Raw genomic sequence first — 17987 nt, forward strand, 5'->3', positions numbered from 1 at the left:
TGCAGTGACTTCCTTGACCACATTTCAATGCTTTTACTTAATACTGCTACTCTGAAACTCTAACCAGCCCAAGGAAGAACCTACAGAAATTTTAGGGCTGTTGAAAAGTGTCACCTCCCCTGCTGGCATGCTATGTAACATGCCTTTGGGCTCTTCACTGCCCTCTCCAAGGGACGAGGAGGAACAGATGAGTAATACCTAAATTCCCTAACACATTCATGGGAAGAAGTGTTCAGGGGAGGTAGAGGGAGCCACAAGGAAACGTCTTGCCTTTGTTATTTGTCCTGAACATCTGTCCCTAGGGCAGGGAGAAGAAGCCCTTCTCATTCCCTGTCCATCTGCCACCCAACTAGACACCCTTCGGGAGAACTCCTTGTGTGAAGACAGCATCCTAAGAGATAAGGAAGTTAGACCTGTCCTAATTTAGGAGTTGTATGAGGGACTCTGGAAGTAGGTTGGTGAGAGGAGTGGCCCTTTTCCCCTTTTGGGATGTGCAGGCTTTCCCTTCCTGAGCTGCCCTCAGAGGGAAGATGCAGGGCTTCGGCTAGGGGAGGCTATGGCAGGCTGAGCTCCTCATCCCCCAGGTTCTGTGTAGGCAGTTTTGCCTGGCCCCAGGATCATGCCTACCTTGGAGCTCTCTAAGCATACTGGTTGGTTCAGGGTATGAACCTGAAGCTGGATTATCTGAACGCCCTGACCAAGCTGACAAACATCCTGAGCAGCCAGCCCCTGGCCTTTCAATTCAAGTTCCCTCAGAAACTGGAAATTGTAACCTTCATGGTGGTAAGTACCGCTCAGGAGGATGGAGGTGGAAATGCAGAGAGCAGGGAGGATGGGTCCTCATGGAAACCATTGGCAGTGCTCCTAGGCTAGGCCTGGAGGGTAGAAGTCCAGATTTTCCAGTGTTCTCTTTCCCATCCTCAAGGCAGGGGGAGCACTGTGGGGAAGACGTGGTTGGGAGTAGGAGAGAGGTACTGTTCTTCAGAGTCTTTGCAAGTCCCTGAAGATTCCACCTTCTGCCTCTTGTGAATATGGCCTGGAATGGGAGGAGGGGAGGAACGCAAGAAAAATATGTTCATGATCCTCTTGGTCTCTGGGGGTATGTGTGGGTGTCTCAGGAGCTAATCAAGGAGGAGCCGTTGAACTCCATCTCCAGCCCCATTAGGCAGAAGGCAATGAACATCATCACTGACTTCAGGTAACAACATGCCATCCACTCTCTCTTCCTTGTCCTGCCTATATTTCAGCTCTTTATTCCCGAGTCTGTCCTCATCTCTTATTTTCTACTTCTGCTTTTAGCATAAGAGGCCCCAGGCAATAGTAGACATTTACTAGACAACGTCTGCCACTTCCTTTTGCCAAGAGTTTTTGGGTGGGATTTTCGAAACACCTGGCAGAGACTGCCTCTCCCCTCTCCACAGGCACTTGCTGTTGCTTCTTGCCCAGGCTTTCTTCTGCTTTCAGGGCTGTCCCTGACTAGGCACTTCCGTCTCTCTCACTGATCCCCCATTCCCTTAAGACATCTGGGGAACCAAAGAGTAATATATCATCCCCAAGATATCAGTACCCTTTCCTGTACTAGTCATGCCTCCTCTCTTTCCCTTAGTTCCTTTCTTTCCATCTTCCTGGCTCTTTTCACCTTTTCTTACTGTTTCCTCCTTTTCCTCTTTCATTACCTTTTTTTCTAGTATCTCCCTCTCTCTTGCTCCTCTTAGCCCTCCATCTCCACCTTGGCCCTCTGTGCCTCCCTCAGCTGTTATTCCCAGCCAGCACTCTCTGGTTCACTTCTGCTGCTCCCTGGATCTTAGGAATCTCAGGTCCCTCTTAGAGGTGGAAGGAAGAGCCGAGCTACTCTCTACCTGCTATAAGAGCATATTCTGCCTGCCCGCTGTGGAGGCTCTGCAGAAGGAAGCTTCCAGTCCCAAGGAGGCCCAGGCCAATGTGGTAATTAACTCTCTAATGTTTCTCTCTTTGTTTTTGTTCTTATTTTTTTGAGAGGATGAGAAGTATAGGTTTGGCAGTTTTATGTAAGGATCATCTGCCTTCTTTAATAAAAATAAAGTCATTGGAAGGTAGACTTCCTGTGAGGAAGGAGTTGCTAGGTCATGCAGCCTGAACTCTACTCATGACCTGCTTCCTTCTAGGGGCACTCACTGATGACCACTGCCACCACTTTAATATTCTGGCCCAAAGGTCAACACTCGAGCCTTCCCTTTATAACTGTTGTACAATTGAAACCAGATTGGAAGTTCAAACATGACTTTACTAAAGGCCCACTTCAGGCTTCCCTGAAGGTAAACACATTCAGGGAGCCCCTGGAGCAAGAGATCTGAGTCCACTTCCTACAGGGCCGACGGTTTTTCTTTGAGGGAGGGAAGAGGGATGCAGTTTTCCAATTTGCATTCATATGTTTAATTCCTTGGATCTCTTTCATGTTCTCTGATTACTCCTTTATCTTGACTGGTTGTTCTTGTTTTATTGATGCCATAATCTTTTGAAATTTTTGAGGGAATCAATAAGAATTTTTAAAAATAAAGGTTTCTACTATTTATTGAATTAGTTTGGTTTTCTTTATGATCATTTGGTCTGTTTGGTTATCTTGGGCTTTCTTTTCGTCGGATATCTGGTGATCTTCTTTGCCAGTTCATATTTATTTATGTTACGAAGCAAGAACCGGGCCTTAGAGAGAGGGCTAAGGTGGGTTTCCTCTGGTTGTGTCCCCATGGGGTCTTCATCAGTGTAGCTCTGGTTAGGGTAGGGATGGTGTTTTGACAGGCTTTCCCCTGTTTGGGACAGGCTGGGAATTCCAAGTGCCCTAGAAAGGATAGCTTTACTCTGGAGGTAGCTTTCTCTTGAGTACTTTTTTCGGGGAGAGGAGAGCTGCCTTTCTTTTCCTTTGCCCCTCCTGGTCTGTTTTGGTGGTCCAGAACTGTCACAAATGTTGCTTTGGTTTTCCCAGCAGGCCCCTACCTTTAGGAGCCCTCCTAGGCAGATTACCTACTTTCTTTATAAGGTTTATAAGGTTTGGGGTGGGGCCACCTAGTTCACTAAAGAATGAGAGGGAGAAGTCTACTGCCCTGGCTTTTGTGAATTGGTTACCCTGCAGACTGCCGGGCCAGTCCTCTTCCTTCCCTGGAGCCAGCCAGCCTCTCAGTCATGGCTGCTGACTGAAGCTGACCCACTGGGAGCCGAGCCCCAGAATGAGCTCAGGTCAGGGGTGGGTTGGAGGGGCAGGGTAGCTATGTTGTTAGGGAACTCCCTGTCCACTAGGACAAACAGCACATCTGGCAGACATTTGTGCTCTGGTGAAAACAACAAGGAAATTCATTCAAGTTAATAGCTGGCAAGTCACGCTTGAAATGTAGGGGAAAACTTGTGGGGCAGAATTTCTTAAGGAAGGTTTCCTGGGAAAGCCAGAGTGCTGAGTGGAGTTTAGAAGGAGGGATGGGGCTGAGAGTTTGGCAATTCTTTGAGCCACTCCTCTCCCTTCAGGAGCTGTTCAGGGAGACCCTGCAATCCCTCCGAAGACTATTGGAGACTCTTGTCGTTGAGAAGCCCACTTGGACCTGGTACTGGTTGGAGGTTGGTGAGAAGGAGCCCCTGAGAGTTGGTGTATTAGTTTCCTAGAGCTGCCATAACAAAGTACCACAACTGAGTGACTTCAAACAACAGAAATATGTTATTTAACAGTTGTAAAGACTAGAAATCCAAAATCAAGGTATCTGCAGGGTTGGTTCCTACTGGAGGCTCCAAAGGAGAATCTGTTCCATGCCTCTCTCCTAGCTTCTGGTGATTCCTGGTGACCAGAGTGTCCCTTGGCTTAAAGACGTATCATTCCAATCTCTGTCTCTATTTTCACAGGGCCTTCTTCCCTCTGTGGTGTGTGTATGTCTGTGTCTCTGTTTTCTTTTCTTAATAAGGAGAGCAGTCCTTGGTTTAGGGCTCACTTAAATCCAGTATGAACTCATCTTAATTTGAATTCATCCACAAAGACCCTATTTTCCAAACAAGGCCACATTCTGAGGTTCTGGGTGAACATCAATGTTGGGGAGGACACCATCAAGCCAGTACAGCTAGGAACAGACCCACGGAACAGTTGGGGGCAAAATAAGAGGTAGAATTGAGGATGAAGGTTCAGTGCAGAGCTTTTAAGGAAAGGATAATCAGGGCTAGGATCCAAATAACCTTGGTCTTCCTTTGGAGGAGAAATTTTCCTTCTTCCTTCTTCCCCTTCAGCCACTGCTGTGGTCATCTCTTCTTTCTGCTCCCCTCTTCTCCTTCACAGTAGTTAAACCTTCTGGCCTTCCACCCTCTGCAGTTCCAGATTCTGGCTCTTCTGTTAGCTGTGTGGCCTTGAGAAATTATTTAACTTTTGTCTGCCTCAGTTTTCTCCTGGAAAATAGGATGATAATAGTACCTAGTTAATATAGTCATTTTGATAATTAAGTGAGATAATATTTATAAAGTGCCTGGCTCAACGGAGTAAAGCAGGTTCGAATAATTTGCTCATTTTAAAATTGTTTGTCTTTCTGTTGATTTGATTTCCTTTATGCTAATGTCATTGTGATGCTCTGGCCTGCTCCTGAATATCCTGTTCCCCAGTTACCACATGAAGTTTAAGATGCCTTTGCAGTTCTTTTTGTTGTCAGAATAGCAATCGCTAAGAAGTATAGTCAGAATATTGTATTCAAAAGTGACTTGAAATAACTATTTTCCTTATGATTATGTTATCAATGATATGATTTGGACTTCTTTGTGTTAAAGTTTAGGATTTCCTTTTATTTACTTGAAGAGTTTGATTATGTAAATATTTACATAATTAAAAACTTAAAACTCTATAAAATTTTTCTCAGAGAATTCTTGCTCCCATCCCGATCTTCTTAACCTCATTCCCACTCACACACTAGAGATAACCATTCTCATTAGCTTCTGGTTTGTTCTTCCTGTTTTCTTATTGTAAAAATAAATGAGTCTGTGTTTACGGTATATTCTTATTTCCCTTTCTTTCTTACACAGTAGGTAGCACGTTCTATCCAGTGCTCTGGACCTGGCGTTTTTCACTTATCCACATCAGTTCACAGATGTATTCCTTATTTTTATGGTTTCATACATTGTGTGGATGAACTATAGTCTGTTCCATCAGTCCCCCTGTGGATGGGCATTGGGCTGTTGCCAATCACTTTGCTGCTAGTTTTCTTCTTTTTATTTTGAAATGATTGTAGATTCATAGGAAGTTGCAAAAATGGTACCTAGAGTCCCTTGAATGCTCCACCCAACTTCCCCTAATGGTGACATCTTATATAACAGCAGTACACTATCAAAGCCGGGAGCTGACACTGGCACACTCTTGTCAGACTACAGACTCTACACGGTTTTCACCAATTTTTACATGCACTTGTGTGTGTGTGTGTTATATGCAATTTGATCTAACGTATAGAGTTGTGAAACCACCACCATCATGATGTAGGATGTTCCCTCACCGAGAGACACTCTCTTGTATTACCGCTAGATAGTCACATCTCCTCCTACCTCATACCTGTTCCCTGGCAACCACTAATCTGTTCTCTGACTCTCTAGTTTCGTCATTTTGAGGGTGTCATATACAACCTTTAATGGGATTGGCTTCTTTCACTAAGCTTAAGGCTCTTAAGATCCTCAAAGTTGTGTGTGTCAATGGTTCCTTTTATTACTGAGTAGTATTCTATGGTATGGATCCTAGAGTTTGTTTAATTATTTACCCAGTGAAGGACATTTATTTGGGTAGCTTTCAGTTTTGACTATTATGAAAAAAGCTCCTGTGAACATTCATATACAGGTTTTTGTGTGAACATGAGTTTTCATTCTTTGGGATAAAAACTTGAGAGTTATTGCTGAGTCATATGGTAAGTATATGTTTAATTTTATAGGAAACTACCAAACTGTTTTCCAGAGCGGCTGAACCATTTTACGTTTGCACCACAATATATGAGATGTCCAGTTTCCCTGCATCCTTGCTAGCATTTGGTATTACTTTTAAGTTTTATCTCATTGTGGTTTTAATTTGCATTTGCCTAATGGCTAATGATGTTGAATACATTTTCATGTGCCTATCTGTTATCTATATTCTTTCTTTGGTGAAATGTCTGTTCATGTCTTTTGCCCATTTTTAAATGGGATTGTTTTCTTTAATGTTGAGTTTTGAGAGTTCTTTATATATTTTAATCACAAGTCCTTTGTCAGATCTATGTTTTGCAAATGTTTTCACCCAGTCTGTACTTGCCTTTTCATTCTCTTGACAGGGTCCTTCAGAAAGCAGAAGTTTTAAATTTTGATGAAGTCCATTTTATAATTTTTTCTTTTACAAATGATGACTTTGATGTCATGTCTAAGAACTAGGTCCTGAATATTTTCCCCTATGTTTTCTCCTAAAAGCTTTTTAGTTTTACATTTTATGTTTAAATCTGTGGTCCATTTTGAATTAATTTTTGTATAAGGTATGAGCTTTGGGTTGAGGTTCAATTTTTTGCATATGAAAGTACAATTGTTCCAACACTATCCTTTATCTGTTGAATTGCCTTTACAACTTGGGCAGATTCAATTTGCCGTATTTATATAGATCTATTTCTGGACTCTGTGTTCTGTTCCATTGGGCTCTGTGCCTGTTTCTTCACTTATACTCACTATCTTGATTATTCTAGCTTTAGAGTAAGTCTTAAAATTCTGTAGTATAATCCCTCCAACTTTCCTCTTCTTTTTATCTTTGCATATAAATTTAGAATCAACTTGTCTACATCTGCAAAACATCCTGCTGGGATTTTTATGGAGTAGCCTTAAATCTTCAGATTCATTTGGGAAGGATTGAAATCTGTATTACGTTTAGTCTTCTAATGAACATGTTATGTCTCTTTATTTATTACATTTTCTTTGATCTTGTTCATCAGCATTTTGTAGTTTTCAGCATACAAATCCTGTGTACATTTAAGTATTTCCTTTTTTGGAGATATTTTAAATGCGATTGTTTACAAATTTTGCTCTCCAGTGACTCAGTGTTATCATATAGAAATTCAATTGAGTTTTGCATGTCGATCTTATATTACTTCTAGTACTTTTGTGTGTGTGGATTCCTTGGAATTTTGCATGTATCTTGTTTGCAAATAGAAACAATTTTCTATCTTCCTTCTAGTCTTATACCTTTTATTTCGCTTTCATACCTTACTGCACTGGCTAGGACTTCCAGTATGACGTTGAATAGGAGTGGTAAGAGTAGACATCCTTGCCTTGTTCCCCATCTTAGGGGAGAAGTCATTCAGTCTTATACCACTAACTATGGTGTTTACTGTAGGCTGTTTGTAGGTGCCATTTATCAGGTTAGGAAGCTTGTTTCTGTTCCTAGTTTGCTGAGAATTTTTAATATGAATAGATGTTGAATTATGTAAAATGCTTTTTTCTGCATTAATTGATATGGTCATGTTGATTTTCTTCTTTAGACTTGTAATATGGCAAATTACACTGATTGATTTTCAAGTGCTGAAGCAATTTTGTGTTCCTAGGATAAACCTCACTTGACTGTAATGTATTATTCATTTTATATATTGCTGGATTTAATTTCCTAGTATTTCATTGAGGATTTCTGTCTATGTTCATGAGGGATATTGACTTACAGTTTGCTTTTTTGTGTGTTGTCTTTGTCTGATATTGATATCAGCTTATTATTGGCATCATAAGTAAGTTGAGAAGTGCTCTGTCTTCTTCTGTCTCATGGAAGAGAGTGAGTAAAATTGATGTTATTTCTTCTTTAAATGTTTACTAGAATTCATCACTGAAACCATCTTGACCTGGAAATTTCTTTTTTTGGAAGGTTTTTTATCTATACATTCAATTAAAAAATAGTTATAAGACTATTCAGGCTATCTATTTCATCCTAGGTGAGTTTTGGTTTTTGAAAAATTGGTCTGTTTCCATTTCATCTAAATTGTTGAATTTATGTGAGTTAGGAGTTGTTTGTAGTATTCCCTTATTATGCTTTTAATGTTTGCATAAACTCTTTTTCAGTCTTGTATCTTTTCTCTTTTTTCTTTGTCAAAAACTAGAAGTTTTTATTGATTTTATTGATCTTTCAAAGAACCAAATTTTTGTTTCATTTTTTCTCTGTTTATTCTTTTCATATTTTTTCTCTATGTTTTTGTTTTCAATTTTATTGATTTTTTCTATTATCTGTAGTATTTTCTTCCTTCTGCTTGCTTTGGGTTTATTTTACTTTTTCTAGTTTGTTTTTTTCTGTTTTGTTTTGTGTTTTTTTGCTTTTGTTTGAGGAAGATTAGCCCTGAGCCAACATCTGCCACCAATCCTTCTCTTTTTGCCGAGGAAGACTGGCTCTGAGCTAACATCCATGCCCATCTTCCTCTACTTTATATGTGGGATGCCTGTCACAGCATGGCTTGACAAGCAGTGTGTAGGTCCGCACCTGGGATCCAAACCAGTGAACCCCAGGCCAATGAAGTGGAACATGTGAACTTAATCACTGCACCACCGGGCTGGCCCCTCTAGTTTGTTTTTTAAGGTGGAAACAGATTATTGATTTGAGACTTTCTCCTTTTCTAACATAAACATTTAGTGCTATAAATTTCCCTCTAAGCACTTCTTTAGTTGCATCCCATACCTTACAATATGTTGTATTTTCATTATCATTCAGTTCAAAATATTGTATAATTTCTCTTGAGAGTTCCTCTTTGGCCAATAGATTATTTAGAAGTGTGTTGTTTAATTTCCAGATGTTTGTAGAATTTTCTGTTATCTTTCAGTTATTGATTTCTAGTCTAATTCCATTATGGTCAGAGAACATACTTATGATTTCCATTTTTAAAAATTTAAGGTTTTATTTTATGAAACAAGATATTGCCTATTTGCTTTCGTTGGATGGAGTGTGCTAAAATGCCAATTGATGTCAATTGTTCAGTTCTGCTATATCCTTGCTGATTTTCTATTTACTAGTTGTATCCACTGCTGAGAGAAGAATATTGAAATCTCCAAATATACTGAAGATTTGCCTATTTTTCCTTTCACTTCTGTCAGTTTTAGCTTCATATATTTTGAAGCTCTGTTGTTAAGTGCATATACAATTAGGATTTTTATATCTTCCTGGTAATTTTTCTTTTTATCATTATGAAAAATCCTCTTTATTTCGGATAATTGTCTTTGCTCTGAAGTCTTCTTTTTCTGTTATTAATATAGCCACCCTTATTTTCTTTTTATTGGTGTTTGCATGATATGTCTTTATGCATCCTTTTACTTTTAACACACCAATATTATTATATTTGAAGTGAGTTTCTTGTAGATAGCATACAGTTGGCCATTTAAAAAATCCATTCAGCAGGCTCATTTGAAAAATTTCTTTCTGACACTGTGTCTTTTAATTGGTGTGTTTAGACTATTCACATTTAATGCAATTATTGGTATGGTTTTAGGCTTCTCACTTCATTGCTCATGTCCTACTGGTTCCCTCTGATTTTTATTCCTCCGTTTCCTCTTTCTTACTTTCTTTGGGTTATTTTCACATTATTAGTATTATGTGTTAGTTTATCTGTTCTGTTTTGATGATGTCTCTCTGTGTAGTTTTTATAGCAGTTCCTCTAGGGATTACAATATACATACTTATCTTTTCACAGCGTGTTTAGAATTAATATTGCACCACTTCAAGAGGAATGTAGAAACTTTATCACCATGTAGACCCCTTTATTCTCTCCCTTCTTTATGTTGTAGTTGTCTTACATATTACAATTACATACATTAAAACCCCATCAGACAATTTTATAATATGCGCTTTGAGATATTCAACATATTTTACAGATCTCGATAAAAGAATAGTCTATTCTATTTACCCAGATATTTATCTTTTCTGTTCAATCCTGATGTCCCATGTTTCCTTTTGTTATCATTTCTCTTCCTTTAACAATTCTTTTAGAACAAGTCTGTTGGCAATGAATTCTCTTAGTTTTCCTTCACCTGATAATGTCTTTATTTCACCTTCATTTCTGAAGAGTTTTTTCCCACTGGACATAGAATTCTGGGTTAACAGTATTTCAATTTCAGCACTTAAAAATATTATTCTACTTCTTTATTTCTGATGAGAAATACACAGGCGTTCAAATCATTGTTTTCCTATAGGTAATGTCTCATTTCTCTCTAGTTGCCTTCAAGATTTTTTTCTCTGTCTTTGGCTTTCAGAAATTTTGTTATGATGTGTCTGCATATGGATTTCTTAGGATTTAGTCTGTTTGGGATTCACTGAGCTTCTTGAATCTTTAAAATTATGTCTTTCACCAAATTTGGGAAGTTTGCAACCATCATTTATTCCATTTTTTTTCAGTACTGCACTTTCCAATTTCCTCCTGGGATGCCAATGACATGAATATTGGACATTTTGGTATTATCCCACAGGTTCCTGAGATTCTGTTTATTTTCAATATTTTTTCCCTTTTTCTTGTTCAGCCTGGATGATTTTTACTGGGCTATCTTCAAGTTCACCGACTCTTTCCCCTGACATTGCCATTTTTCTATTAAGCCTACCCAGTGAAATTTTAATTTCAGTTACAGTACTTTTCAGTTCTAAAATTTTCTTTTATTTTTCCTTTGTATCTTCTGTTTCTTTGCTGAGACTTTCTCATGTGAGTTGAGATTTTCCTTGTTCTTTATATGTGGAGTAAATTTTGGATTGTATCCTGGACATTATGAATATTATGAGATTCTGGGTCTTATCTAAATATACAGAATATGTTGATATTTTCATTTTAGCAGGCAGCTGATGCAGTTCAGATCAAGCCACAATGTCTGATCAGCGTTCTGTGGGTTGTAGTTCCAGTATCAGTTCATTTTTCAAGGTCTTTGCAGTACTAGTCAGATGTGTCCCAAATATGTACTACACGTATGTGTCCCACTTTGGGACTAGGGTGGTAAACTATTCCTGTAGTTCAGTTCTCAAAGTCTGTATGTTTTTAGGATTAGATTTGTACATGTGAACCTTGATGGTGAGCCCATGAGTTCATAAACAACTTTAAGGTGTTTATTTTCCAAACTCTTCCCTCTCTGCAGTCTCCCTAATATTTTCTGCCTCTATAGGGCTCCCCTTTTTGGTCCTCCAGCCAGAAATCTGAGGCTTTAGTGACCCTGCCCTCTCAAGCATTTCCACCACTGTATCTGCATCTGGGGCCAAGCAATGGGGGGACAGAGAATAAAGAAAACGTCCAGAGTTCACCTCACACTTTTGGGACCACAGGTCCTCTGATCAGCATAAAGTTCCCTTCTCTCAGAGGTTTGGCTCCTGCAGCTTCCTCTTGCCACCATTGCTGTCACAAGTTTGCTTAGGGGCTGGGGCATGAGACAATTGGGGAAAGGGGGAAGAAAGAGCAAACAGAAAAATGGAGGATTCCCCCATGCTGAGGATTAGGAGTTCCCTTTCCTGCTCCTTGAGCTAGAATTAGAGCACTTCTCTGGGAGCTTTTCTCTTTGCAACCTGGTACCCAGGTTTTGGACTGTATTGAGTTCAAGCCAGAAGAAACTCGAGGGAAAAAATGGTAAACTCTCCACTGATTCAGTGTTGCTTTGAATTCTGGTCTTCTTCCTTAATACACCTGCTACTATTACATTTTGGAGTCCTCAAATGGCTGCTCCATGTATTCCATCCAGTTTTTAAAAATTTTTTATTTTATTAAGATCATAATAGTTTATAAGATTGTGAAATTTCAATTGTATGTTATTATTAGTCAGTCACCATACGTATGTGCCTCTTTACCCCTTTTGCCCACTCCCCAATCCCCTTCCCCTCTGGTAACCACCAAACTGTTCTCTTCATCCGTATGTTAGTTGATCTTCCACATATGAGAGAAATTATGCAGTGTTTGTCTTTCTCTGTCTGGCTTAGTTTGCTTAACATAATACCCTCAAGGTGCATCCGTGTTGTTGCAAATGGGACAATTTTGTCTTTTTTATGGCTGAGTAGTATTCCATTGTGTGTGTGTGTGTGTGTGTGTGTGTGTGTGTGTGTGTGTGTATACACCACATTTTCTTTATCCAGTCATCAGTTAATGGGCACTTGGGTTGCTTCCATGTCTTGGCTATTGTGAATAATGCTGCAGTGAACACAGGGGTGCATAAGTCTCTTTGAATTGTTGATTTCAAGTTATTTGGATAAATATCCAGTAGTGGGATAGCTGGGTCATATGATATTGCTATTTTTAATTTTTTGAGAAATCTCCATACTGTTTTCCATAGTGGCTGCACTAATTTGCATTCCCACCAGCAGTGTATGAGGGTTCCCTTTTCTCCACATCCTCTCCAACATTTGTTATTTTTTGCCTTGGTGATTACAGCCATTCTATTGGGTGCAAGGTGATATCTTAGTGTAGTTTTGATTTGCATTTCTCTGATGGTTAGTGATGTTGGGCATCTTTTCATGTGCCTATTGGCCATCTGTATATCTTCTGTAGAAAAATGTCTGTTCAGTTCCTCTGCCCATTTTTTTTGATTGTTTGCTTTTTATTGTTGTGTTGTGTGAGTTATTTATATATTTTGGAGAGTAACCCCTGGTTGGATATATGATTTGCAAATATTTCCTCCCAGTTTGTGGGTTGTCTTTTCATTTTGTTCCTGGTTTCCTTTGCCTTGCAGAAGCTCTTTAGCCTGATGAAGTCCCACTTGTTTATTTTTTCTTTTTTATTGTATATCCTTTATTATATGTCCTTTCTTTTTAATTTTTTCATGTCTGAGTAGACATGTTATTCAGAAAGATTATTCTAAGACCCATGTCAAAGAGTATACTGTCTATATTTTCTTCTAGGAGTTTTATGGTTTCAGGTCTTACCTTCAAGTCTTTGATCCATTTTCAGCTAATTTTTGTGTATGGTGAAAGATAGTGGTCTATTTTCACTCTTTTGTATGTGGCTGTCCAGTTTTCCCAACACCATTTATTGAAGAGATCTTCCTTACTTCATTGTATGTTCTTAGCTCCTTTGTCAAAGATCAGCTGTTCGTAGATGTGTGGGTTTATTTCTGGGCCTTCAATTCTGTTTCATTGATCTATGTGTCTGTTTTTGTGCCATTACCATGCTGTTTTGATTACCATAGCTTTGTAGTATATTTTCAAGTCCAGCATTGTGGTGGCTCTTGCTTTGTTCTTTTTTCTCAGGATTGCTTTAACTATTTGGTTCTTTTGTTGCCCCATATGAATTTTAGGATTCTTGCTCTATTTCTGTGAAGAATGTCATTGAGATTCTAATTGGGATTGCATTGAATCTATAGATTGCTTTAGGTAGTATGGACATTTTAGCTATATTTATTCTTCCAATCCATATGCATGGAATATCTTTCCATTTCTTTATGTCATCATCAATTTCTTTCAATAATGTCTTATAGTTTTCATTGTATAGGTCTTTCACCTCCTTGGTTAAATTTATTCCTAGATATTTTATTCTTTTTGTTGCAATTGTAAATGGGATTGTAGTCTTGAGTTCCCTTTCTTTTAGTTCATTATGAGAGTACAGAAATGCGACTGATTTTTGTAAGTTGATTTTCTACCCTGCAATTTTGCTGTAGTTGTTGATTATTTCTAGTAGTTTTCCAATGGATTCTTTAGGGTTTTCTATATAATAAAATCATGTCATCTGAAACAGTGAGAGTTTCACTTCTTCATTGCCTATTTGGATTCCTTTTATTTCTTTCTCTTGCCTAATTGCTCTAGCCAAAACCTCCAGTACTATGTTGAATAAGAGTGGCAAGAGTGGGTACCCTTGCCTTGTTCCTGTTTTCAGAGGGGTGGCTTTCAGGTTTTCACCATTAAGTATGATGTTGGCAGTGGGTTTGTCATATATGGCCTTTATTAGGTTGCAGTACTTTCCTTCTATATGCATTTTATTGAGAGTTTTTATCATAGATGGATGCTGGATCTTGTGAAATGCTCTCTCTGCATTTATTGAGATGATTGTGTGGTTTTTATTCCTCATTTTGTTAATGTGGTGTATAACATTGATTGATTTGTGCATGTTGAACCATCCCTGCATCCCCAGTATAAATCCCACTTGATCATGGTGTATGATCTTATTCATGTATTGCTGTATTCAGTTTGCCAATATTTTGTTGAGGATTTTTGCGTCTATGTTCATCAGCGATATTGGCCTGTAATTTTCCTTTTTTTGTTCTCCTTGTCTGGCTTTGGGATCAGGGTGATGTTGGCCTTGTAAAATGTGGTAGGAAGTGTTCTGTCTTCTTCAACTGCTTGTAATAGTTGAGAAGAATAGGTATTAAATCTTCTTCGAATGTTTGTATAATTCTCCTGAGAAGCCATCTAGTCCTGGACTTTTATGTTTTGGGAGGTTTTTGATTATTGTTTCAATATCTTTACTAGTGATTGGTCTATTCAGATTCTCTATTTCTTCTGATTCAATTTTGGGAAGTTATATGAGTCTAAGAATTTATCCATTTCTTCCAGATTGTCCAATTTGTTGGCGTATAGTTTTTCATAATATTCTCTTACAATCATTTGTATTTCTGGGGTATCTGTTGTAATTTCTCCTCTTTCATTTTATATTTCATTTATTTGAGCCTTCTCTCTTTTTTTCTTAATGAGTATAGCTAAGGATTTGTCAATGTTGCTTATCTTCTAAAAGAAGCAGCTCCTTGTTTCTTTGATCCTTTCTACTGTTGTGTTTTTTTGTTGTTTCAATTTCATTTAGTTCTGCTCTAGTTTTTATTATTTCCCTCCTACTGACTTTGGGCTTTGTTTGTTCTTCCTCTTCTAGTTCTGTTAGGTGTAGTTTAATATTGCTTATTTGAGATTGTTCTTGTTTGTTAAGATGGGCCTTTATTGCTATGAATTTCCCTCTTAGGACAGCTTTTGCTGCATCCCATACTAGTGGTATCATGTATTTTCATTTCTCTCCAGATATTTTTTTGATTTCTCCTTTAATTTCTTCAATGATCTATTGGTTTTTCAGTAGCCTGTTGTTTAGTCTCCACATATTTGTGACTTTCCCAGCTTTTTTCTTGTAGTTGACTTCTAGTTTCATAGCATTGTGGTCAGAAAAGATGCTTGATATGATTTCAGTCTTCTAAATTTATTGAGATTTCCCAACATATGTTCTATCCTTGAGAATGTTCCATGTGCACTTGAGAAGCATGTGTAATCTGCTGTTTTTGAATGGAGTGTTCTATATATATCTATTAAGTCCATCTGGTCTAGTTTTTCATATAAATCTACTATTTCCTTGTTGACTTTCTGTCTGGATGATCTATCCATTGATTTAAGTGGGGTGTTAAGGTCCCCTACTATTATTGTGTTCTTGTTAATACCCCCTATTAGGTTTATTAGTAGTTGCTTTATGTACTTTGGTGCTCCTGTGTTGGGTGCATATATATTTATAAGTGTTATGTCCTCTTGGTGGAGTGTCCCTTTTATCATTAAATACTGCCCCTCTTTGTCTCTCATACCTGTTTTATCTTGAAGTCTACTTTGTCTGATATAAGTATGGCAGCACCTGCTTTCTTTTGTTTGCCATTAACTTGGAGTATCATCTTCCGCCCCTTCATTCCGAGCCTATGTTTGTCTTTAGAGCTGTGTTTCCTGGAGGCAGCATATTGTTGGGTCTTGTTTTTTAATCCATCCCTCCACTCTGTGTCTTTTTATTGGAGAATTCAATCCATTTATATTTAGAGTGATTATTGATATATGAGGGCTTAATGCTGCCATTTTATTGCTCATTTTCCAGTTGTTCTGTATTTACCTTGTTTCTTGGCCAGTGTATTTTAGACTACAAATTCAGTTTGGTAGTTCACTATGATGTTTTTCTCATTATTTATCATTTGTGTCTCTGTTCTGATTATTTGTTTAGTGGTTACCATGAGGTTTGTATAAAAAAAAATCTCATAAATGAGATACTCCATTTTCTGATAGCCTCTTATTTCCTTAGTCTAAGCTGATTCCATCTCTTTTCTCCTCCCCTTCTAAGTTATTGTTGTTAGAACTTATTCCATCTTGTATTGTGGGTTTGTTGTTAAAATGATGAGATTATATTTATTTTTGATGTTTCCTTCTCTTTATCTTTAAGGTTATAATTAAGTATTTGCTAACCTGTTCTGATAGAGAGCTGCAATTTTCTGATTTTGCCTGCCTATCTATCTCCTTGCTCAAGGCTTTGTAAACCTTTTTTTTTTTTTTCAGGTATGAGGGCCTTCTTGATCATTTCTTGTAGGTGGGGTCTTGTGTCAATGAATTCCCTTAGCTTTTGTTTATCTGGGAAAGTTTTTGTTTCTCCACCATATCAGAAGGATAGTTTTGCTGGATAGAGTATTCTTGGCTGAAAGTTTTTGTCTTTCAGAATTTTGAATATATCATTCCACTCTCTCCTAGCCTGTAAGTTTTCTGCTGAGAAATCCACTGAAATCCTGATAGGAGTTCCTTTGTAAATTATTTTCTTCTGTCTTGCTGCCCTTAATATTTTTTCTTTGTCATTGACTTTTGCTAGTTTACTACTATATGCTTCAGAGAAGGTCTTTTTATGTTGATATATTTAGAAGTTCTATTAGCTTCTTTTACTTGTATTTCCAACTCCTTCCCCAGGTGTGGGAAATTCTCAGCTATCATTTCTTTGAACAGCTTTCTGCTCCATTCTCCCTCTGGAATACCTATAATTGCATTTCCTAATTGAGTTGGATATTTCTCAGAGAATTTCTTCATTTCCTTTTAGTCTTAGTTCTCTCTACTCCTCCATCTGAAGCATTTCTGTATTTCTGTCCTCCAGACTGCTAATTCTCTCCTCCATAATATCAGCTTTGTTATTCAGGAAGTCCAGATTTTTCTTTATCTCATCCATTGTGTTTTTTGTCTCCAACATTTCTGATTGGTTTTTCTTTACAGTTTCAATCTCTTTTGTGAAGAATTCCCTCTGTTCATTAATTTGTTCCAGATTTCATTGAACTGTCTGTCTTTTCTTGTAACTCATTGAGATTTTTTATGATAGCTATTTTGAATTCTCTGTCATTTAGATTGTAAATTTCTGTGCCTTCAGGATTGATTTCTGGGCGCTTGTCCTTTTCTTTCTGGTTCGGAGTATTAATATATTTCTTCATATTGTTTGATGGTGTGTATTTATGCCTTTGCGTAGTGATAGTATCTGGTCACAGATTCCAACTGCTACCATTTGGGGTTGGGAGGTTCAGGAGCTGTGTAATCTGAGCCCCCTGCGATTCCTGCCATCTGTGCCTGTCCTTAGAATCTATGCTGACAGGGCTTGCCTGCGATTGCCAGCTAGCTCGCTCACAGCTCCTGTTTTTCTAACCTATGAACAGGTGCTCTGGCCAACTGGTTGAGCTGGAGTGCTAGGCAGGGGGAGGGGCACTTTCTTTCACATGCACGATCCCAGGGGCTTTCTTGCTCTGCCCTCACTGTCTGCTCTCCTGGTGTGCTTGCTTGATGGAGACACACCCCCGCAATAGCTTAGCCACCTCTGTGTGGGGCTTTCCCATAGGCTATGAGGGAACTTGGAGAGCAAAGGTATTCCTGTGGAGCATTGACCCTTCCCCCTCTCCTCTCAGAGCTGCACCTGGTCCTGCCCCCTGAGTCGCTGCTGTTTGGGAGGGAGAGAATATTCCCTTACCTCTTTCCACTTCCTCTCAGGGGTTCTGGCACCTCCACCTTCAGATGTATGACTGTGTGGATCTCTCAGACGTCTTTTGTGTTGTGTGAATGTCCTCTGTTGGTTTATGAATGTCCTTTTCATTGTGTCTTAGGGGGCAGAATCTAAAGGAAGAGCTCACTCTGCCATGATGCTGACGTTCCCTCTCTCTGTCTAGTTTTTATAGCTGTATTAACAGAGAGACAGGGTGGGTGGTGCTTATTTCATCTTACCCAGAACCAAGACCCCTACTTTTATTATTCCCAATTTCCATTCTAGTTTTCTTAATTTTTTATTATAGAAAATCTCAAGCATCTACAAAAGTAGGGAGAATAGCACAATGATCCC

General features: G+C 38.5%; 1 protein-coding gene across 1 annotated transcript in view; it reads left to right on the forward strand.

Moving 5' to 3' along the window:
* The window catches only part of LOC124225914 (maestro heat-like repeat-containing protein family member 7), a 42509-nt gene that overhangs the window by 4189 nt on the left and 20333 nt on the right, over nucleotides 1-17987 (forward strand). Inside the window, exons 4-7 of the mRNA XM_046638687.1 lie at nucleotides 661-783; nucleotides 1119-1198; nucleotides 1809-1944; nucleotides 3493-3582. Of these exons, the coding sequence (XP_046494643.1) occupies nucleotides 661-783; nucleotides 1119-1198; nucleotides 1809-1944; nucleotides 3493-3582 (429 nt within the window). The remainder of the gene's footprint in view (nucleotides 1-660; nucleotides 784-1118; nucleotides 1199-1808; nucleotides 1945-3492; nucleotides 3583-17987) is intronic.

Source organism: Equus quagga, chromosome 1, assembly GCF_021613505.1.
Source record: "Equus quagga isolate Etosha38 chromosome 1, UCLA_HA_Equagga_1.0, whole genome shotgun sequence".
NCBI lineage: Eukaryota > Metazoa > Chordata > Mammalia > Perissodactyla > Equidae > Equus > Equus quagga.